The sequence below is a fragment of the Amphiura filiformis genome, chromosome 20, assembly GCF_039555335.1.
Source record: "Amphiura filiformis chromosome 20, Afil_fr2py, whole genome shotgun sequence".
NCBI lineage: Eukaryota > Metazoa > Echinodermata > Ophiuroidea > Amphilepidida > Amphiuridae > Amphiura > Amphiura filiformis.
In genome coordinates, this window is record NC_092647.1 from 36,973,827 (window position 1) to 36,999,500 (window position 25,674).

The following is a 25,674-nucleotide window of genomic DNA, read 5'->3' on the forward strand; positions in this document are numbered from 1 at the left end:
TATGAAGTTTGTAGCAAATTTGAACATTAATTTCCATCAAACTTGAACATCAATTTTACATTACACCTGGAATAAGCAATATGCTTCTCTTGCTGGTGTACATTACCTAATCATGGTGTCTCATTGTACACAACAGATGTTTTTCAATTAAAAGGGTTGTATTATATTTGAAATAGTACTCACAAAAAACAGATGCTTTTCTGAATTGTTCCCCTGTAATTTCAGCATTGTCTGTTCAATACATTGTCTTTACTACTTTATTATGATAATAGCATAGTATCATAACCATACATTATAAATTTGAGAAAATATGAATTTAATTATTGCTCTCTTTTCACAGTTATAAACATAAATAAAACATACAACCAGTATTTTTTTAGGTTTACATCATTCATGTACGCTGCTTACATCTATTTATTATTCAAACCTATACAGTCACAATGGAATTGAAATTGCATTGTACTCTATAATAGCTCCAATTTGACATAGCCTACATTTTTCTATACATTTACATAGACATTTGAGAAGTGCTCAAGGCAGAATTTTGATTAATATTGAAGTATCTCAATTTGTATAGAATCGGGTTTTCCCCCTTTAAATATGACAATTGAAGTTATTTTCTCAAAACAAAAACACACTCTTTTTAATCTTGTCTGAAACTTAGCATCATAGCCTAAAATCTTATCTCCCATGCAAGTAGACTGCTCAGTGGCAGAAGTGGGTAAGTCCAATAGGTGCCATGTGAACAGTTGTTAATTTACACACAGTATATTGCAATCATCTACATATATGTATTGCAGTTATTGTGTTGTGACAAATAGGTCAAAATGGAAGTTTTCACTATTCCCCTTCTCCCATTGAACCTCATGCACTTGGGGGAAAACAATACAATGAGGCTTGGGATCTCAGGTATTGAACCATACCTTTCCCAAAGAATATGTGTTTTTTTTTTTCAATATTTGAGCAAACACCACTAGCTCAGGTACCACCCTTAACCAAGTATTGTGATCTCAGTGTAAGTTTCCATTTTCATTGTTGCAGTAAATTGTTTCATCCCACCATGTCAAAAAGAAATCTGCACCCCTGCTTGACAATACTGCTGTATTGTTAATATTAAACACAAATGGGGTATACGCTTAACAGTTCTGAATGAAGCTATAGTGGTATTTGCAATGGACGAGATACTTTTTGTGATTTCCTTACATGTACTAGTATGTTTGAATAAAGTGAAAACAAAGCCTAATATATTTTGCCTCAGGAATCTTTCCAGAAAGAGACTGAAAACAACCACACAGCAAACAGTACATTCCCAGAGTCTTGTCCACAAACGTTTGTGGAATCGGCCCAAATAGGCTGATTTTGCATACTTTTATCAGGGGTGTGAGTGACCTCTATTGAAAAAAAGAGGAACTTTGTTCAAAAAAGAGGAAAAAAGAGGAAAAGCCCTGAAATGAACTCAAAATGGGCTGAAAATGAAATTTCCAAAAAAGAGGAATTCAGCTTAAAAGAGGAGATTTCACACCCCTGTTTTATAGAGAAAACACAGGACTGAAGCCTCTGAAGACATCCCTGGGCATGCATCTGAATACCTTATGTCAGTTCCTGAAGTTGATTTTTCATTGCACTTGTATTATAGATTTTGATATCAAACATGAGTATCGCAATCATTCCAAATCTCACACTTTCAAAGTGTTCTTTTCTGGTAGCCAGATCGACACACAGGACACACTTTCTTTTCAATAAGAGACAGCTCTTCAAACGCTACCAGACATGTCAGGTGAAACACATGGGTGCAGGATAACAAGACAGTCTGACGCCTCTCACAACGATCGTTGTCATGGTTACTGGTGATCTTCTCTGCTGCCTCCCCTAGATGTGTTAAACAAATGGGGCATTCGTTATGACCTCTCTGCACAGCCTGTAGAAAGCAAATACAGCAAGAACCAGGTTTACATTATACACAGGTAAGTATATTAGCTCATATTGAATCACTGTGTCTATTATAATTATGTCTTCCCATCATGCCTTGCTTCACAGCTTTTTTAAGGATTGGTGCAATAATAATGCATATCCCGGGGTGGTCAATTATAAGGGGTAAAGATTTTTTGGCAGGTCAAAAGGCTGGGCACACATTTTTTGGCATGTCCAAGGGGGGGCACAATTTTTGTGGGTCAAAAGGGGCAAGCATTTTTTGGCACAAATGTTTTGGGCACCATTTCTATATTACCCCCTAAAAAGTAATATGCAAAATTTCCTGCTCGCTGCACTCGCATTATATGATATGACAATTTAAGGTTTTAAATTTGGGTTCCCCAAAATATTGCATGATTGTGTAAAGGGGAGGCAAGGATCTTTTTGGCAGGTCAAAGGGGGGGGGGGTTGGCATGTTGAAAGAAAGGAGCAAAGTTTTTTGGCAGACTACTTTGAGAATTGATCACCTTGGGGGTAAACATGATTATTGGGCAGCCCCTAACCAGCATATATTATGGAAGCAAAACGACTCTGCCATAAATCAGTGGAAGCAAGATTAATTGTTGTATGTTACAATGGAGTACATTCACAAACATTTTTACTTGTATTGTATGTTTATAGTTAAGTTCGTAAATTCTTGCAGATGATGCATTTGACTTTTAGAGGAGAGCTATTATAAAGCAACGTGCATCACAACTTAAGTCATGACTTAGTAAAGGTATCTGCTATATTAACTATTTTCAGATGCTATGTTTTTACTTTTGGTACAAGATTGTCACTGTCTAAAGACACAAACCTTAAGCTGTATAATATCCCACTCATCATCTGTAATACTTCTGAGAACCGAGCTGTCTAAATGACCAAACACATCCCTGCTGGCTGCCACTGACGGTCAATTTCGCTCAGAAAATCATCTACTCTCGTATCATAGGATGTAAGTAATCTGTCAGACAAGGCTTTAAGCTGAATAGAATTGGGATAGAATTATGAGAAATAGGTAAAACTGATCAATATCTACCAACTGTATTATGTTATTGGGTGTACGTGTTTGAGCGTAATTGAACCATTTTTTTTTCTTGTCTTTCTTTCCTTTTTTCTTCCTTTTTTGGACAGAAGTATCATTTTGCATATTATTACACTTGCTAATCACAGCTCACACAAAAGGAACCTGAGGCCATTGTCAAAATGAGGCCATAGTATGAAAAGGAAACTAGAACATAAAATTGGACACAAGAAACTGGAACACGCCCTAGATAGCCGTTATTATAAGGAAATTTATGTTTGCTCTTTAAAGGTAGATGCAACAAAATATACTATATGATTGCTTCCCTGGGGAAATTCAGCAATAAGATTCTATTTCAAGTTCTGACCTGGTTGATAAAGCAGCCATTTTAAACCACGTTTTACACTCAGTAGGAGAAAATAAAACAAAACAAAACGTTACACTTGTGTCCTACTTTTTTCAAAATCAGCTTTAACCCCATGGGCACTACTGCCATTCTGATTGGTTAATTACAAGATAAATAATACATTATCTGATTGGCTCAAAACATGACATGGGCTTCTTGGAAACCAATGAAAATAGTTCTTACAGACTAACTGGTTCCAAACACAAACACGCACCATAAAACCTTTTTGAGTTAAGGCAAACAATATATCAAAACAAAAGTTTAGGGCATTTCCCCTCTCCCAGGAAAAATCATGGGGTGGAAATGACACCCCTTATATCAAGCCTTGTAATATCATTTATAGAACGATACCATTCCTCTTGTGTGTCAGCTTATTTGTTAAAATATTTGAATACAAACACCACTAGATCATGTTCCCCTCTTGACTTTTTAAAATAAAATTCACTCAAATTTGAAATACATTTAGGGACCGTTCACAAACCTTTGTTGGGGGGGCCTGATGCAAAAAGGGGGCCCTGAAATTTTTGACCCTCCTAAGGGGGGGGGGGCTGGAAAAAATGACCACAAATTTCCTGGGAAAATTGAGTTTTTATGCTTTTCTATGGGGTTGACCCATAATTTTCATGCCAAAAAGGGGGGCCCTGAAATTTTTCAGGTCTGTAAAGGGGTGAACGGTCCCTTAGATTGCTGTCTGCTTACATAAGCATACAAAATATGGCAAAGTATGCCAGATGCAGAGCAGCTGGGCAGGTGAGTGTGCCCTAAAAGGAGTATCATGACATCAAATTTATTTCCATTCTAACCAAAACAAAAACTTCAGAGCAACATTATTGCAGCGTGTAGCATATGTGGTGTGATCAAACAAAGCGAGTCATGTGTCGGACAAATCAACAATTCAGTTTTTAAGCTCATTATATAAGCCATTTGTGGACCTAAATATAGTGCTGAAACCCCCATCACAATTGGACTTACCGATCCAGGCATAAAAATAAGACGCCAGGTTTATTGGAAACATTTATGCAGGAATGGACAGTTATAATGTTAATGATAATCTTTAAAAAAATGTCTTGGCCAAATTTAGCTTTGAAATGAAATTTAGACACATAAAAAGTAAAAAAAAAACATAAAAATTATAAACTAAAAAAAGGTGGAGGGCAAGCAAACAGTTTTTGGGGCCTAAGTCTGAAGTCTTGCAAAGTGTCACACAAATGTAGACCAACATAACATTAAAAGAAGATTTCAAACCCAAAGGGTCTATGACAGGGACTGCTTTTTGAAAATTAGAAAAGTGCTGTAGAATGCTCTTCTGGTCTCTTCAAGAAGAGCTTTAGGAGAGCTGTTTGCACCTGTGGCCATTAAAGCATAAAGAATTTAACGAATCATCTAGAGGAGCTATAAATCGCTCTTGCAAAAGCAACTTAAGAAGAGCTGTAGAGGAGTGATAGCTCTCACTCCTCTCAAAAGGCAGTCCCTGCTATGAAGATTCTGGCTTAAAATTATATCGAGCACAGAATAGAATAGCATCAAGGCAGAATAGTCAAGTTGATTTATGGTATTGTGAGACTTTATTTCTATATCTGTGCTCTTTAGCCTATTTCAGTTGAAATCCATGACACCCCCTATGGAAGACATGATCTTAATCTCTCACACTCCCTGCATAGAAAATAAAGGTCATGTATTCATGCGCATATTTTGGGGGGGCTTTGGGGGCGTCAGCCCCCCAGGCTCAAAGTAGGGGGCGGCAAAAACGAAGGGCGGCGGAAGAAGAAGGGGCGGCAAGAATTAGCAAAGAAAAAAGGGCGAAAAAATTTGAAGAACTGTGAAAAATGGTACTATTAGGTATGTCAGTGGCTGCACAATAATTCTGCTACACTGTGCATGCAAGCATAACAGTGAATTGAAAAGCGCGCGCTTCAAATTTGGCCAATTTTATAAAACATCCATGTCGATAAATGAATTTCCTCATATGCTTCATTTATCCAAATTGTTTAAATTTTTAATATATGGTGTGTGAAGCCTTTCCGAGGCTAACATCGGGTCCTCAAAAATTAAAAATTGTTTTGTTTAAGAGCTGCTGCCTGTTTTTATGGATTTTTGAAGATCGCTCATAAATCAGTAAATATAGGCCTGTTTAAATAAAGGGACCTACCACCATTTAGCTGAAATACTAATCTTTCTTAGCATGTAAATTATTTCTGTCGACAAAGAATGATATTTAAATTAACGCTGCTTTTTCAAGCAAGCGTCCAAATAAACCTTCAAAATCTCGAAATGTGCCAATTTTGTCATTACAGCCATTTGTGGCAGGATTTCATTCCATCGACGAGCATCTTTAAATTGACACTACATCACAATGCATTGACCGATTTCTATTCTGTTTTTTGATTTTTGATGCTTTAATAAAGTTCAATAATGTAGGAACATTAAATAACGTGTTTCTGCTGCGATTATTTTTGAGGTGATATACCTAGTACTATACATTGCTTTTAGGGCGCTAGCGCCTAAAATCCTTTTTTTTTTTTTCTTTTTTTGCTCTTCACTTTTTCAAACCACCGAAAAAATTGGGTCAACCTTTTCGGGCTGTTGAGGAAGGGGTGGCAAAATGTGATATTCTTCAGCCCCCCGGGATAGGAGCGGCCACGGTACACCACTGTGTATTCCATAGAGGATATGTGGATTTCAACTGGAGTTGCACAAACTAAACAAGTTTTTTTTTATCGTTTCAGCATAAGATTGATTTCAACCAGACTGTAATCTGTAAAGCAGGTAATACTATTAAATAAAACAGGTGAAAATTGGTTTTCCTTGAAAATTGAACCCATGGGCACTTCCTGGCTGAACTATTGGTCTCTAAGAACTATTTTGATTGGTCACAGAGAGGGCTATATCATGTATAAAGCCAATCAGAGATATTAAATGAGTAATCAGTAGGGTTGAATGGAATTATTGCTCAAGAGATCTACACTCTTCTAAAAACAAGTAGAATATCTCAAGAAACATTTGATTTGTTTCTCAGCCCTATTATTTGATTAAGGACAGGATTCCATTTTGTTTGATCAAATTAAAATGGCATATTTTATCAAAAAGTAAAATATATGCAATTATAAAGTGGAATTTACTTACTTTTCCTTCATAGAATTTCTTCCGTAATTTTTCATCTTTTGGTGGTACTGTCTCCCTGAGTTTTTTATACCAAGATCTTACTACGTATCCTCGCCAACAAGCTTGAATTCTGAAAGAACAAATAAAGATGCAATAAAGAGATTTTGGGTATATAGAGCTGACGATCCTTAAATAATGTAGCAAGCTAATTATAGCAAAATTAGATATTGTAATGGTCTCATTATAGTCACATGTCCGATAATAATCTCAAAATATAAATGGTCAGAATAAAAAAAATTGTGAATGCCTGATGCAAAGGTAAACTTTGGAAACCTCTGAAAATGTCATAGTAGATAGGTGAATTTCCTTCAATATTTGTACCATAAAATGGTTACTTGGTTTAAAAATTCATGCCATTGTTGATTGAGTTTACACATGAATGAAATTTAGAAAAGCTGGGAAAAGTCCCTCTGCATTAAGCATGGGCTATTAAGGAGTTTAGACAGTTTTCCGATCAAGGAGTTTTAAAAGACGGTTTCAGATTAACAAAATTATGTTGTGAAGTACATGCGTAATTCACGACTTTCAATTTCTATGCTTCAGATTACATCCAACCGAACTCCCATCCCAGGTTTCTAGTTTTTCAGTAGAAAACCAAATCTATAATAATAACCAATATTCGGGGGAAATGCACCTACAGATATATAAGTACATCTACTCTCACTTGATACAAGTAAGAACTGAAGTTGCAAATACTTTTGTGAATAGAGTCACATTGTCCAATATTAACACACACGTTGCCACAAGTGAATGTCTTTGTATGCTTGGAGCCACTATATAGCTTGTTGTCCTACAGCTATGCGAGATCACTTCAAATAATGATTTAATCTGAGGGCAGCAGGTGGAGCTTATACCCCATATGCCCAATGAACTTTCAAATTCAAACACTTTGATTACCGTACACATCAAATCATTCTGTGTTTTCAAGCTATCCTTTACATCAAAACAATGTTATTCTCTCCCGAGAAATCATTGAATACACATTTAACCTGAAAATCTCTGGAGGCCTTGCACATTTTAGGATTATGTATTCTTTATGTGCTGTCATCTAGAGACAACTTGTTTTGTCACTTTTTAAAGTTCAACTCAGTGCACATATAAGCATTTTTTGTGCTGTCACCCGAAATTGATTAATGTTTTGTAAATTTACAACCTTCAACTCATCACCTTAAAAGACCGATAACTTAATAGTAATAATAAAAGGATGATGAAACTATCACATTTTATACAACCATAAGGTTGATAGCGTACTATACACTAATGTCTTTTCATTAAGGAGTAGGGTTAAAAAAGTCCTATATGTTTGCAGAAAACTAGCTAAATTATCGGTCAAAGTTGATCTTTCGGATTGAAATTTTCAACATTTCACACTTATGTTAATTACAAAGAGGGAGAAGATCAGCCTCCTAACAAAATCACTCTCATTTATAGGACTTCATTCAATTTTTTGTTGTTTTTCCCTAAGGCCCAAAGGAATACATTATCGCATGTTTCAACTAGAATCACATTTAAAAAAAAATTAAAAGCCCTCTTTGGTTAAAACAAGCATAACAAGTAAAACTTGATAACAGCAATTGTTATTGTGATGGCAAAATTCCAAGAAACACCTTAGCTTCAAGCCTCATTCATTTTACCATTTGTGTACACATTCTATCAATGGAACTGCATGTAATTATAATATATACCCAATATTTTTAGGGAAAATGAACCTACATATATTTAGGTACTTTACTGTTAAACGCTCCACAGACTCCGAGTATTATGCATTACAATATTGTATGCAACATATCTCGTTATTTAATCTATTGCCATTCTATTTCCAGTAATGTTTAAGTTCTAACGAATGTTTGATGACGAAAAATCGATAATATGTTACATGTATATCTAGTAGAAATATATTATCGATTTTACGTCATCAAACATTCGTTAGAACTTAAACATTACTGGAAATAGAATGGCAATAGATTAAACAACGTAGACATGTTGCATACAATATTGTACGTACAATAAAAAGTCTGAATACACCTTTACTCAATACTAGTGAAAACTGAAGTTGCAAATACCTTTGTGAAAATAATCTCATTGTCCAAGTTGCCAGAGCCACTGTATAGCTTGTTGTCCTACAGTTATGTGAGATCACTTCAAATAATGATTTAATGAGGGCAGCAGGTGGAGCTTATGCCCCATATACCCAATCAACTTTCTAATTCAAACACTTTTATTACACATTCTATCAGATCACTCAGTGTTTCCAAGCTATCCTTTACATCAAAACAATGCCAAATTTGCCATAATTTATGTTTTGTGTAATGCTGGTTTCATACTACCCTGCCGCTTGCACACGTATTGCAGACAAACGGACACAATCAAGGCTTGTCATTGGTTGAAACGCCCTGCCGCTTGCCACAGCGGCAAGAAAGTATGCTGGAGGCTTTAGGTAAGTAGTGTATTTTTGTCTCATCAGGTTCTCATGGTTTCTTTAATCTAGCTGCAAACAGTTTAAAATAAAATGTCTGTAAGTTTGTATGTATTACGCCACTTAGGGGTACTGATTATGTGCCATATACAGCGCTTTGAGTCCTCTAAGATCTGGAGAAAGGCGCTTTATAAATCCAAAATTTATTTATTTTTATTATTTTATTTTTATATAGGGTGCTTTCCAGACATTTTCTGATGGGAGTGGGTGTGTATGAGAGGTACTTCCCTGAGGATCAATGAGGCTGCCTTGGCATTGCATGGCCAGTGTTGCCACATGTTGTCAGTGCTAAAGTATATTGATTATAATTTGTTATAAATGTTAAATATGCCTAGTTTCTCACAAATTGGATGAATTGTCACAGAAAAAAGATTAAAAAGGAGGGAAAACATTCTGTTTGGAGCCAAATCAATAATGATGGCTCTCTAGAAAGGGAATGCTGATGCAATCTGAAAGCTTGTCTAAATTGGCAGAAAATACCCAAAACTATACAAAGTTGTCAAAGGAACCCCGTTTTTGACAAGTTTTGTTATGTAGCTGCAACAAGAACCACCATGTGGTTGACTTTTATAGTGCCTAGGTGCACAAGTTCTTGACTTGTGTCACTCCTCATGGGCTATTGTTCACTCTAGCATTTTATAAAAAACAAAAAAAACACAAAAAAACAAACAAGCAAGTTCATGTAGCCCGATTTGGAGGGTAAAGCATGACACTAGTAATGTTGTGCATTGGTAGCTCCTAGACTAAATGATCCGTGGATTTATACAGCAACCAGGATATGCTTTTCTGTTTTGTGCTCTTATCTTTGAAAATTATTATACCATGTATAATGTATCACACAAAAATATTAAACAAAGCCTCCATTATTCTTTACCTATTTTGTAAACTTACACTCAAAGCCTGACCCTATTAAACAAAGCCTCCATTATTCCTTACCTATTTTATAAACTTTCACTCAAAGACACTTTAAGTTAGAAACATATTGCCTCCCTCAGCGAATGACTTGTGCTGTCAGCGAGTGGCAGCCTGTCACCGGATATATCTCTTAATTGCAATGCCCCAGGTTTTATTTAGTTTATCACGTCTAAATTGAGTGTGTTATTGATGACATCCCTTTACACAACTCTCAGCTTAAATTTAAAGGAGGATGGTCAAAGTCAGGATATGTTTTTGTCTCATGTTGAGACTGAATCTTGATTCTTTCAAAATAATTTTGTGGGAACCAATGGATTGGCTGCGGCGGACATCTTGGATATAGGAAAAACATACAATGGGCTATTCCATTTAAAAGCCACACTACCCCTGTGGAAGATTTTGGAAATAGCTTCCACAGGGGGAGTATGAATTTCAAAAGGAATGAACACATTAGAAGCTCCATTTGAAACACATGCTCCATTAGTGGAAGATTCAGGTTGAATCTTTCTCAGAGGGTGTATAAAATTCAAATGGAGCTGCTAATGTGTTCATTCCATTTGAAATTCATCCTCCCACTGTGGAAGATATTTCCAAAATCTTCCACAGGGGTAGTGTGGCTTTTAACTGGAATAGTCCAATTACCTAACCTTACATAAAATTTCAAATGGTTATTCCTGCTGAACAGTTTTGATATTCACCCAAAATTAGCATTGTGAATAATTTGCATGCCATGGTGGCAACTTGAATCTGCAAGGAAGGATATCCCCAGATGTCGCCTATGCATGCGTGAGAGTGTTAAACGCCCACTTGGGTGACTTAATTGCCTGAGGGTGCTTATTCAGGTAAAATATGGTACTTTTTTAAAACCGTTTGTATCTCTGCATGGTAGAGTTTTAAAGATAGCACTGCATGAAATTGTATTTCCTAGTAAATGTTGACTTTTACCACAGAGATGAAGGTCATATGCATATTCAATGTGATGCTATCAACCAAAAATGAATCTGCCCCCGCCAAAAATCAAATTCCATATTTTAATATTTCATATATTTACTCATTTTTCAGCTTGAGTTCACTACAAACCTCATGTTTCTACAACCTTTCATTAGGAATTTATTCAAAGTTTTAGTTTTCACAAAAACAACAAGATGACAAAATAAATACCATTACTTTCTCCCCATACCTTCAAAGTTTGATTTCCTGCTCAGTTTACTTTATCACATCACATGTTTTACTATGTTACATAAAATCATGATATTGAGACACAAATGAAATACCTTCAGACATTTATATTTCTTGTAATTCAATTTGGATGTCTGGATCCATTTGACCACTATCTATAATTAAATAACTTGCATATTTCTCTGGTTTCTTCAACTTTAAATTTGTTTCCAAGTTTCAAATTGTGGCACCTATAATGAACTTGTTAGAACCTGATATAACATGTACCTAAGCACAAACATGTAAGAGCTAGAGCTATAATAGATATATCACTCATAGGCTCATACATAATTCTAAACAGTTCATTGGTTTGGTTGATTGCCATTTATCATTTTTATCATCAGCCTCTCTTGATAGTTTTAACCATCACAGTGCTGCGCTGGGTGGACTCAAAAATAGTAAGTGTATCACAGCAAAACATGGTGTTACATTGCATGTTGATGAAGAAATTAATTCCCTGTATAATTTATGTATGAGTGATATACAAGGTGTCCCATAAAAAGGTTACATGTAGAAAATGAACCGCATTTTGTGATGGTACAAAAAAAACAATGTCATTTTTTTAGATATTATTTATTCAGCCTTCTTGTAGCCATTTACTAAGTTTCAATTCCGTATCTTAAAAGCAACTTAACTTATGAGCGTAAGATGACAGGGGTGTCAAGAGTGGCTAACCATCAAAATATCGCACAAACTGAAAGTTGAACACAAGCACGCCTTTTTTGAGATTTTTTTTATATTACTTTCATGTTTCTCTTTTTTTTTCATTGTTGAACTTATTGCACAAAAGAAACATATTGGAAAATTAAATATTGTACACTGAAATAAATCAGTTTTAGAATTTCTTGAATCATGGTGGCAAGAAATAAAGGAGGATGGTCATTAGAGAAGAACACGTTTTTTGGTGAAAGCAGTTCTGCACGCTGTACTGTCATCAACATAGTAAAATGAATAACAATCTTTTGCATTTAGGCCTTGCTTGGATTTTGTTGACTTGAAATCGCTGCTGTTTGGTTTTACATTTCTGACTGAACTATGAAATAGAACTGAACAAATTTTATTCTGTGTTTATCAGAATAAAATACTGCATATGCCATCGCCCCATGGTTGGGCCTACTCGAGTGCCCGCCAAATACACGGTGGCTGTGACGGTGGTATAATGAACCTCGTGTTGCATTATGTCAAGTAAAGAGCTTAGTCAGGAATGCCTGGAATGCGGGCTAAGTCACGTGGGTTGTGAACTTCACATTACGCAGGAGTACTAGTAGAGGGTACATAGATTATGTCATGAAAAGGATATTTATATTTGTTAACATTAACTAAGATTATTTTCAAAAATCTACATGTAACCTTTTTTTGGGACACCCGGTACAAGGTGGTTCTTGAAGCAAGAGTCATCCCTGCTTTTGCAACCACCTGTTTTCCTGATTATTTTTGGTAACAGAAGTAAAATAGAATTACGTAATTTGTAATTAAGGTGGCCCACACAAAAGGTTTGTAAATACAAAGAATATGTAATTGATCATTAATATTCATAAATGCCACCATATCCTATCACCATGCCAAGTTTGATATCAAATTGGACCAATTGAGCATGTTACTTGTTATTAAAACTATGTTTTTACTAAAAACATAGTTTTTAGTAAAAAAACATGATTTTTGGTCAAAAACATGATTTTGCTTAAAAATGTGATTTCTGGTCAAATATGTGATTTTGGTTAAAATGTGTTTTTGGTCAAAATGTGATTTCTGGTCAAAAATGTGATTTTGGTTAAGGGGGTACTACACCCCTGGCCAATTTTGTGCCTAGCCTATTTGTGCATTTTTCTCAAAAATTATAGCACATTGGTGACAGGTAAGATATGTATATTATAGGGGCAAGGACTACAACTACTGTACTGAAAATTCAGCAACTCAAAGCAAGTAGTTATTGATTTATTGATCAAATATTGGTTTTCCCTCATTTTTGACTGTAACTCCACAACTGTTGTCTGTGCTGAAATAAAATTTCCAGTGCAGTAGTTGTAGTCCTTGCCCCTATAATATATATATATCTTACTTGTCTCCAATGCGCTATAATTTTTGAGAAAAATGCCAAAATAGGCACAAAATTGGACAGGGGTGTAGTACCCCCTTAAAATGTGTTTTAGGTCAAAATGTAATTTTGGCTCAAAAATGTGTTTTTGGTCAAAATGTGATTTCTGGTCAAAAATGTGATTTTGGTTAAAATGTGTTTTAGGTCAAAATGTAATTTTGGCTCAAAAATGTGTTTTTGGTCAAAAATATGAAAAACCCTGCAGCTCCAGGCAACCGATACATGAATTAATCAGACAGCTAGATTAATCAGACAGCTATGTTATGTACAAAAGTATTGGATGCAAGATTCTGAAGACATAATGATTAATGAAGCTGATCGGTTATTGCCTTTAGCTGCAGAATGGAGGCAAAATATGCAAATTACCTCATTGATATTCATAAATATTCAAATAACATGACACAAAACTACATGTATACAGCACATGAGGCCACCATGCATATCCTATCACCATACCAAGTGTGTAATTAATATCTCTACTTAAGGGATCTAAAATGAGCGTTTATTGCGTTTCGACAGTATTTTTTGTGGGACATGAGAGCACCTCGGACCTATCGAATTGCATTCTGAATACGAAGCATGTCTTTCTGATATCAAATAATTTTCATTTTTTGAAAATCACAATATAATACAAATTTTATGACAAATTATAAGAATTTGATATTTTTCAAATTTTTGATATATAACAGTCCTCGAAGTAAATTATATAAATCTAATGATATATTCTTAAAGTGTATGTAGCAGGGAGGAAAAGCCGACGGTCAATTGAAAATTTTGACCTTTCATATTGAAGATATGGATTTTTTTTCCCAAAAAGACCTAATTTTTTTGGTGTTTTGGGAAAAAAATCCATATCTTCAATATGAAAGGTCAAATTTTCAATTGATCGTCGGCTTTTCATCCCACCTACATACACTTTAAGTATAAATCATCAGATTTATAAAGTTTACTTCAAGTACTGTTAAATATCAAAAATATCAATTTTAATGATTTGCCATAAAATGTGTATTAAATTGCGAATTTCAAAAATCAAAATTATTTGATATCAGAATGACATTCTTCGTATTCAGAATGCAATTCGATATGTCTGATGTGCTCTGATGTCCCAAAATAAATACTGTCCAAACGCTCATACCCCAGCCCTTAAGTAGCAAAATTAGTTAACAGTGGAAACTCGTTAAAACAAGCTCTGATAATACAAAAACCCTGATAAGACAACTAAATTTTGTGGCCCCACAGATTTCGTATTAAAGAATTTCCACTGTACATGCATTTGAATGGAGCTTTGTCAATACTGCTGGGGTTTTTTTTAAATTTTTTTGACAAATTTTACATTTTAAAAATACCCAATAACAATTTAAACAACTTCACATTCAAGCAAGTTATACACATTATTTCTTTCTTTTTTTACGCTTTTGCTGGGATCACTGAATGGACCCTTTAATTATTGTGATTTGAGGCATCCATTACCATGAATCCTGACTCTAAAAATTTAAAAAAAATGCATTTCACCTATTGGTTTTCTGACCACCTGTGGAAAACAAACTACACTTAAGCCAAAAAAGAAACTTACAAATTTTTCACAAGGTCATATCTAAAAATCATGTCCATCAAAATTACACACAGGATTGCCTCAATGCTCTACTTTAAACACATTTTCTTCAAGAAACAGGTCTTGTTCCACACTATTCTACTTACTCGCAGATTTCTTGTGTTGGGTGCAAATTATTGGGCTGTGAATGTGATCCAGGAAGCTGTTACATGTCATGTCAGTGCATTTGCTATTGTTGTCAGTTGGACAATTGTCAGTTGGACAATTGTCAGTTGGACAATTGTCATTTGGACAATTGTCATTTGGACAACTGCTTGGTTACTGACATGTGATAGAGTAGAGTATTGAAGTAATCCTGTGTGTAATTTTCTTTCAATTTGATGGACATGATTTTAAGATATGACCTTGTGAAAATTATAAGTTTCTCTTTTGGCTTAGTGTATTTTTAGCCTTACACATACCTTATTACACATTTAACTCTGTGTAATTTTGCTCCTTCATGAATCACTCTTGTCTGGTATTCTTGTCTGCGACACATCGGGCACGTCTTCTTTCCTGCAAATCTCTCAAATGCTTGAAGACAATTCTATAGTAAAACACAAATTGTAACATTTCAATGAAAAATAACATATACATTAATATTTTTTCCACAAAATATTTCCAGTGCCAGACATGTCCCTTTTGGGAGGTAATGTTATCATAAATGCATCCAACAGTCCGTGGGTCTGACTAAGGTCAATCGGTTTGATGAGTAATGAACATTGCTTACGCATATTCGACTAATACATCGATCGTATGAATTAAACACAGTAAATTGTTTTATTACAAAACTTAAGTTTTGTCAGAAATACAGCAAATGAAGGTATGATTATTGCATGGTATGTTAGTTCATTAAAGTACAGTACAATTGTGTAAATATTACAATTTTGAAGAAAAAAGGTTAAGGGCATCTGCTGCAGCAAATTTTACAATATTGCTTTATGTTATATTGTAAATAGAGAGAATGAGAGGGAAATAGAATAAGGGGAGAAACAAACAAACAAAACAAACACACCCGCACACACACAAAACAGAAGGGAAAAGGAAGGAGAAAGATAGTGACAACAAAGTAAAGATTTATAGAAAGTGAGCAATATGTTCTTAGCATGTACTTACCCTGTGAAATACATGAGAACACGATAACAGAACCTGTAATTCAAATGGAATAACAAGGTCTTGATTACTGAAGTGAATAATTATTCAATGATCATTGTGTGAAACTATAAATATTTGGTATTGGCCTTGGAACTTTTTTTCTTTTTTAAATTAGGCCTAAATTATTATTTTTTTTCGGGGGGGGGGGCAAAAAAGAGAGACAAAAAGTCAGGTTTGGGCCTACTTTTAGGGTCGGTCGGGTTACACCAATCACTATCTTTAGGCCTTATCCAACACTAAAATGATATGTGATAGGAGAATCATGTCAGATTTCATGAATTGTCAATGTTTCCAAGTTTTGAAACTTTCCATAATTGAACCTGAGGAGCCCAATTCCATCAAAACTGTTTTTGAGATATTAAGAAAAAACTTAATATTTGGAAAAGTTTTATAGACAGAATGTTGTCATCTTCAAGGGACCTTTAACACATGAAAACCATGATTAAGTGCACGTGAAAGACTATTTAGAGAGTGGATTTTAGCCCATGATCTTTCACACACAAGGAAGAACAGTCTGCTGGCAATATAATGCTGGGTCTAACTCATTTTGTAAAAAATTGGAGTTGGGCCCTTCTTCCACTTAGGTATTTAATTGCATTTTCAAAAATTGATAAGGATAAATATATTGAATATTGATATAAAAAAAACTGATAAAAAATCATTGCCAGTTTACTAATAAATCTTTTATTTCCGACCATTTAATATTAAAGTAGTACTGTTTTATACACAAAATTGAATCTTATAATCGGAGCTACATATGCAAATAGTATTTTCCCTACCACACTTCCATTCAGATATTCAGGCTATTAATGCAAAAATAATATCCTAGTCATAAATACAAGATTGACATATCATGCAACCAAAGCACTGAAATGATTCCAAATTCACCTCAAGATGTGCATGACAGATACTCATTTATAGCTTTCCTCTCATTGGAGAGCACCCTCTATTAAATTCTGAATTTAGCTGTTGGTATGATAGCAAACACACATTTTGCAAGTAATGTAGGAATTGTTTGAAATTTGTTAGCATTAGTAGATAGGGTGGTTGGTAAGATGTAAGAAAATGACTCTTGATATTTCAAGTTATTACTTTCAATAAAAGAAAACTTCATTATTTGTATGTTTGTCTTGATATGAAGGTGGGTCTTACATGTACAGGGTGTCCCAGAAAAATTACCGAGTGAATAAAATTGAACGTAAGTCGAGAAATAGACATCAGAATCAAAAAAATTAAAATGTAGCGCATAGCCTATTTTATTGTGCATCATATACAAATATATTATTTCATTCGGTTGACTGGTTGCGAAGAAATTAACGATTACATAATGCGCGCATCAATGAAGTTCATTCCAAGTTTGATCAACAGGCGCTTTTTTCATACTCGCTCACCGCTTCCTAAAGTTTGCGTATCTCATTAAATTTAGTCCACGTTATCTATTTTATAATCCGACTGTGTTATGTTTTTCGTGCTTTCACTGTAGATAAATATCAGTTTAAATTTTGTAATTGGAAGCTCTCCAACTTTAATTCTTTAAGTTGTACAAATATGTTATATTTTAACTTTCCAGATAACATTTGTGCCAAGAATGAAAATAATGATCAAGTGCTTACAGTTTTACGTGAGATTTTTGATACCATGCTTGCAACATTAATGTTTTGCATTACATTTTTTTGGAAATATTCAAAGACATTAATGTGTGTGAGAAATGTTTTAAGCCAGCTGGAATTCTTTATACAAAAATTCTTTATGGAACATTTATATCAACATTAACGAAAAAAGATATCATCTTACATGGAAGCTTTTATTTCAATATCATGCAGGTTTTCAAATTTGAACACAACCTAATTAGATGTTTTGAAAGAAACAGATTGCGTAAAAGGAACTAAAAGGATTTCACCGAACAAAATATGAAGCCCGTTCATAGTGCGTATTTGTGTTGATGTTGAATGATCTTTCTTTCAAACTTGGAATGAAGTGAATTGAGGCATGCGTTATGTAATCGCTCATTTCTTCGTAATCAGTCAATCGATTCTAGTAAAATTAGCATATAAGATGCAAAATAAGATGGGCTACACGCTAATTGTTAGCTTTTTGGATTCTGATGTCTATATCTCTACTTACGTCCTAATTCATTCGCCCGGTAATTTTTTCTGGGACACCCTGTATATTGGTTAGGGTCATGCTCAGACATAATAATGGAGTAAAAATCACAGAAAATGTATCCAAAATCTTGAAATTCATTTCAATATTAAGTGCATGACATGACAGATACCCATTTCTAGCTTTCCTCACATCAGAGAGCACCCTCTACAGTTGAATTCTGAATTCAGCTGTTGGTATGTGAGCAAATACTCATTTTGTAAGTAATGTCAGATTTGTTGGCATTTGTAGTTGGTGTGGCTGAAGATGTAAGAAAATAGCTTTCAAGTTACTTTCAATAAAAGAAAACTTCATTATTTTTAGGTTTGTCTTGATCTGAACTGCTGGTCAGGGTTCATGCTCATACATAATAATAGTAGGTTGGCAGTAATATGATATCAAAACTGTGGTAAAAATCACAGAAAGGTATCCAAAATCCAACTTTGTTTTTCCGATACTCTTGCTCAGATGTGTGGCTATTTTTCTGCTACTAAGCCTTTGGGTGGACTGTTGTGCAGGGGTGTCTATTCTTCCAGAAAATTGAAATTATTCCCTCACCCTACCATGCTGTGTCACATCCATCCCCAGATTCTTCCCCAACTGAGACCCCCAAAAATGGACCCATCAAAAGGGAAAATTATAGGCTGGTTGCTATAGGTGTGTTTTCAGACCCACAACTGTTAGGCTAAGTTGTGAGTTGTTCAATTCTGTCTTCTCTAAAAACATCAAATTCTTTCCTGGATGGTACAGTCTGGACACTGAATCATTGCATCTAAGGACTAATGGTTCAAAGGGAAGACAGGTTGGCAAACACCTTAAAGCTAAAAAAGGCTCTTTATTATTTTCAGAGCTAGCTGTGATTTATTATATTACAGGGCTATGAGAGTTCAGCTTTTTTGTTTTGATTTTCAGCTTTTTAGTACTGGCAGTACACATGCTCTGTACAAAAGTATAGGATCTTCCCAAATTGCAGCTTTTGCTAGGTGTTTTTAGCTTTTTGCTAACTGTTTTCAGCGTTTTCAGCTCTTTTATATATGGTGACTCACATGTCTTAGAATTAAAATTCTTCTGTAGCAGAGTTCGAAGATTGCCACTGAACTATTGCATCTAGGCCTAGGGAAGGATAATCAAGAATTTGGATCTGAAGCTGAGGTTTAAAAGGGAAGATAAACTTGAACAATAGAGCTGTTAACTAATTGATAGTTCTGTCTTCCCTTAGAATCTCAAATGCTTCCCTAGAATAGATAGGCAGATGTCCAAACTAAAAAGAAAATGGATTTTGTATGAAATATATGCAAAGCAGAGCTCCCGTAATCTTTGTTTGCATTATTAGCTATAGTATTTATTAGTATGACCACTAGTCACTATTGCCCAGGCAGGGAAGAATTACTGACCCAACTTTTCCCTGTTTTATGCTAAAGTCCATGGTTTCCCTCAAAATAATTGTTTTTGGGATGGGAATGGCCAAGGGACCATTACATGTATGCTAATGCTATGTACCCATTATAATTCTTCCCTAAATGACACTTGATGAATTCACCTACCATGTACAGCAGTCACTGCCAGCCAGTGACCATCAATTTCATTCCAAAAATAGCCATAAAACATAATAATACATGTTCCAGTTATACATTTTCCCCCAAATTAGTTAATTTTTATTTTATTTTATTTTAATTTTCCTTGAATCCTGTTGACTTTCTTCTGTTTTTCCCCTCTTTTTTTTTTTCTTTTTCAAAATGCAAAATTCTTCCCCAAAGGGGTAAAATTATTCCCTCCCCTTTGGGGGCGATTAACGGAAGAATAGACGCCCCTGCAGTGTTGTGTCCACTTAAATTGGGCATTTATATTTGCTGATCATGTTGGATCGTTTTGGCTGTCTTTTGTACAAGCACGGAAACCACAAGATCCATGTAATTGTGCAGAACTTGAGCTATAATTGAAGACTGAATTAAAAAGACTAGTTTGCGTCTGACGTCAGGGCAAAGGCGCGACGTGATTGGTTGCTGACCTGAGCAGTATATCATTTTTGTTTTGGCTGACAGGACATCATATGCACATTAGTCTTTTTAATTTGGTCTTCAATTATAATAACGTACCTGCTGTTCCATACCAAAGTCTTCTTTACATATGACACATGGAAGCACAGAATCATCTCTTTCATTAGATTTCTGTTTCATCTCTTGCCATGCACCATCAGTAAGAGGCTGTTCAGGGGCATCAACCAATCCTAATTTTTGTGCTGTGAAAGAACCAATAAAAATTAAATGATTTAATATAGCAGGGATATTTCTATCTTGACAATGAGCAATATTGTACATGTACATGTATTTTTTAAATATGCTGGTTTATTTCATCCATGATTCAAAGGGCTGTTACAGTTTAAATCCCCCTCCCCTTGGAAGACACAACCTTAATCTCCAACACAGGGGTTCAGATTTCAAGATGCATGACCCCTCCATCCCATTTATAGCTGCATGACATTTTTTTTGATAAATCTTTTAAAGATTCTGTAAAGCAGGGAGAGGCCTGTGCCTGTGGGTTGCCATTGTGTATTATAAATCCCCAAATTTATTGATTTATTTTATCTTCAAATTAGGTGGACCTAATCTTGCATTCTGATACATGTACATGTATGTTTAATCACTAGAAGTAGAAAGTTATGGGTACCGATCATTGTGATACAGCCTGAAAATTATGAAGAGCTTTGTTGCAAAAGCCCTCACATTTACTTTTTTGACTTTTTGAGAAAAACAGCTTTTTTAATTGTGCAATTATTACTTATTCGATTTGATTCATTTTGGTTTTGGATAAAGTGTTGATGAATAGAAACTAAAATAATAGGTTTAGTAAAATTTTCAAGCCTTCCAATTTTTTAAATTACATCTTTTATATCGTGCCTTTTGTGGATGTAAGGCCTTTTGCAGCAAAATGAATTTTTAGAAACTACCTTTGCTATCAAATTTTTTGCACTACTTTATTTAACCTGACTAATGCTTGCAAAGTCAAAGAAAATTTTAAAAATGCCATATTTGAGTATTTCCGAACTACAACTTTTGTTAATTAAAATGATTATTTTTTCAAACATAGTGACCCAAAAACAGCTCCTTTTGGTTTTAATAGTTAAAGAACATTCAAGGCTACTATTGTACATCAAAAAATTAAAACAAAACTATTTTATATTAAGTAATACTGTTTTAAATATACGATATCTCCGGAAGGGAAGGTGGTATGAAAGTCAAACAACCACCATGTGTTTATTTTTACCCACACCATATGCCAATAACTCAATTACAGCCAGAGGTGGATGTAAGGGCTTTTGCAACAGAGCTCTTCATATATGGAATAAAAGCAGTAACAAAATGCTGATAATACTCTTTTAATACATGTACATACCTAATGTAAGAGGTGTTGGTTTAACTGGCTCTAAAACATACTCATTTTCACTTTGTTCACACAGTTGCTTTTTTCTTTGAGGTTGGCTTCTCCTAGTATCCACAACTGGTTTAGCTTTTTTCACCTGTTTCTTGTAGGAGCCATGGTTAATGTTCTTCTTCTTGAGTGGGTCAACCAGGGATAGATTTCTTGCCAGATGGTCTTGCAAAGCAACTGCTGCTAAAGCTGTACTACTCCCACTAGGCTAGGATATGGAGAAAAAACAAGAAAAACACTCATGAAGCACTAAATGTCTGATTTTGTATACTTATAAATCTTTCATTAATTCCATCCGCTACAGTGTTGCTTGGAAGCTACAATCCTGGCAAAAATAGTTAGCACACTTGTACTCAAAATGGAGAGGGTGAAACATACATGCAATATAAGTGAAGCACAGACTTCCCCCTGTATCTAATCTTTCACTACATATGGCTATGTCCAACATTGAATTGGGGAGCGGGGGCAGAGATGTACCAAAACACAGGAAAGATTTGTTTCTTTTTTCAGGATTGTATTTTAAATACCATATGACCTGATCAACCCAATCTTTTAATGCTTCTGATCGATAAGCTTTAATCTACTTTTTAACAAAAACATTTTAAACGCATTATAAATTAAAAAACAAAAGTAGCAGGCTGGTCTGGTTTTCTTTGTCAACCAGTTAATACTGAACATTTGTATTTTATCAAACATATATTTGAATCTTCATGATTCATAGACTTTTTCCAATTTTGAACAGGATGGAGGAATCTTAACGGAATTCATTTGAAGAGATGATCAGTGATTGATGATTTGCCTAACCAAAATACCTTAAAATAGGCCCTAAAATTAATCAAAATTCAGACTGTTAACATTTTTAACAACTTCATGTGAAACCAATCTGATACTGGTAGAATGATAAGGTTACAGATCTTAAGTTACAGAGCCACAGAGCTATTTAATTGCAATGTTTTATGAAATATGAGATAGTATGATCAAATCAGCCTGTATATTAATTGTTGGTCATTTGGTGGTGTAATTTAAAATACTGCATACAGAAGTCCCTTTTAATGATCTTTTCCATTAATATTACTGAAAATTGTTTCTACAAGTGTCTTACAATCCAATGCGTACCTTGCTTGTATTTCGGTTCATTGTGTGTTTTCATCAGCCGTCATATAAATCTTCTGAAAATAAATTTTAATGATTATTGTCAATTAAAACATAATATCACAGTAAATCAATGCCTTGTATAGATTATCCAAAATCACTGCCTGTGGATAAAAACACTAAAATTGGTCCATTTATGTGTCTAAGGCACGGTATCCTTACTGAAGATAGGAATTTAATGGCGTTGAGCGAGTGGGGGCCGATACACTGTAAAAATCACAGAAGCAACTGCGAATTGCCTTAAAAATCACATTCATATTGCATTGCATTGTACAGAACACACCAGATTACAATGGTTTACGGCCTATTTTCAGGAGAAAAAGAATTCTGAGATTAATCGGGTAAAACTGGGGTAGCTCTTGTTTTTATCGGCTCACTCAGATAGGACAAGGTGCAAGCAATTGAAATTTTAAGTTCAATGTCGATCATGGCTTGCAATCATGTACAGGTGACTTTATAGTACAAAAAAAAGCTAGTGGCAACTATATAATAGTGAAAAAGTGAAAAAACTTTGATTTCATATTTTAACTTGGCAAAACTTTAAACCAAGTAAAATTTTACAATACTTTGTCCTTCACATCAGAGGAATTCATCGGGTATGACTGACAAACAGTCTAGAAATGCCATGGTGATAACAAGAAGGAGGAGCAAGTGGAGGAATCAAAGTGGATCAGTTATACCTGACGAAGTCCTCTGCTTTGAAGGACGAAATATTGTGTAGATATTAACTTACTTTTCCAAGAAAAATAAAAACCCTAATGAACAGTGTACAAACTTAAGTTGCTCTTAAATGTTCAATTATATTCCACAGAAATAAGTTTGATATCAATTTAAGCATATCGACATAACTCACATGCCATGATGATGCCTTGAAACAAAGTCAACACTGAGCACACCAAAAAAAGGATACAGACCTAGCTGACATTTATGTACACAGGTCGAATCTGTGCTGATGGGAGATGAAACACCAACACAGAATAGATAAACTAAGAAATTATTCAATGTTCAAATCCCTTCATCTGGCAAACATGCAAATTGTGTGCCGGTTCCATTTTCCGAAGTGTTGGACTTTCTGCTCACATTTATGTCAGCTTGCTGCCTGCATGTGATTAGGCCCTCTATATTTCATGTGCGATGTAGTGCCTATAGAGCTTCCATTTTGTAATCTTCAACGAGCGCTTGTTTCCATGGTTTTGTTCCTTATTCATTCCACAAAAATAATGAATTAACATGTTGGGAATGAACGTAATGCTTGCATATACACTACGCAAAAAAAGTTTTTTATGGTTAGGAAATTTACCCTCTATTAAAATCTAGCAACTAATTTTGTACGTTTGCTAAATAATCGCATGCGGGTGATTGTCCTGCGCATTTTGACACATCAATCACTACCCTACGACACTCCTGGGAAAAGATATGGATGTTTAAGTACCAAGAGGTCGACAAATAAAAATTGCAAAGAAGCCTATTCAATGGTTTAGAGCTGATTCACTGATCCATGACAGTTCCATTATTCCCGCCTTTTCAATTTGAATTAAAGCATTTTCCTTGATGTATGTTGGATAAGTCCTGCAACCTGTTGTATTCCCATATGCAGCAGCCATTGGTGAGGGATTTTACCTGATGCAAGACAACACAACACCACAAACTGCAGCCAGGACATCTGAATTCCTGGAAGCAGAAGGAATTGAGACACTTGAGTGGCCCTCCAGAAGCCCTGATCTTAACCTCTTGGAGAACCTTTGGGATCAGCTGAAGAGACGAGTCAACAAGAAGATAAGGCAGATACAACTCTGGTGGGATTGCGTCGTATCGTTATCAACGAGTGGAACAGGATTGAGCAAGGTAACATTCAACGCCTCATTAGGAGCATGAGACGCCACAAGGCTGCTGTAAGGGAAGTCAACGGTGGACACACAAAGTACTGAAAGACTGGAAAAGAAAGAGATTAATCTCAAGTGAAGTGGAAACGGCAGTATGATGTCTGAAATGTGCTCAGCAAGTAAACAAAACATGTTATCTGCATGTTTGTTGATTTTTGTGTTCTTTTATGCTTGATGTGCATGGATGCCAAATAACTTGGTTCTACTAATGTTGCAAAAAATATCCCAATATAACATAATGCACTACCGTATTCATCCCAATAAGCGCTCAGGGTGCTTAACAAAGTCATTATGGGTGGGCGCTTATTTTTTACATGGTTTACCTAATTTTAACCTAACAGGCGTTTATTAGAGACAAATTTATGTACGTTATAAAAGGGTCCTGAGACGTTCTATTAGTACATGTAGCTTTTCTGATGCAGAAAATATATTACATGTTTACACAGGACTTCTATTTCCCCAGCTATTTCACTGTATCAACGTCTATCCGTCACTTTAACATTAATGGTGCCCTTTTTCCTTTAGCAAATTAAAAATACCCTGGGTGGGCGCTTATTGGGGCATGGGCGCTTATTGGAACGAATACAGTACATAAATATAATAATCTGGACTATGTTGTCCATGCTTTCATTCATTTATTAATTTTCAATCAATCATCATAGTACATACATGAGAAATATAATGACATTGATAAACATTAAACGTGAAATAACTTGGTTCACACACCAATTTATGCATTGCCTCAAATTGAACTTAACACCTACCTTTATTTCATCTACATAACTTAAATTATGTCCACATCACCTAACAAATTGCTAATTCATTTTAGACAATAACGCAACAATGACAATTCTTAATAATTAAAACACTATTACAAAGCAGCCCTGTTTCTGATTCTTATCATAACATTTTTAAAGATATTTCTTGTTTGCTATGACTGATGAAGCTTTGCTCATCATAACTTTTTGAGACAGTGGTGAAGTCTGCGTTACCAATTCCTGAATCCTTTTTGCTTGTAGGCTTTACCAAGGACTTCATTTCTTTAATTCTGCAAATTAATTTTTCTCATATCATTA

The 25,674-nt window shown here is 34.9% G+C and overlaps 1 protein-coding gene across 1 annotated transcript; it reads right to left on the reverse strand.

Annotated features, from left to right (window-relative positions):
- Positions 1 to 1,122: 1,122 nt before the first annotated feature.
- On the reverse strand, positions 1,123 to 22,735 carry LOC140142515 (RING finger protein 32-like). The gene is given in 9 exon segments (XM_072164505.1): positions 1,123 to 1,918; positions 2,768 to 2,859; positions 2,862 to 2,934; positions 6,504 to 6,612; positions 15,260 to 15,384; positions 15,954 to 15,986; positions 20,231 to 20,373; positions 21,528 to 21,771; positions 22,680 to 22,735. Coding segments are annotated over 9 exon segments (1,074 nt in total). The 5' UTR covers positions 22,701 to 22,735; the 3' UTR covers positions 1,123 to 1,684.
- Positions 22,736 to 25,674: the final 2,939 nt, after the last annotated feature.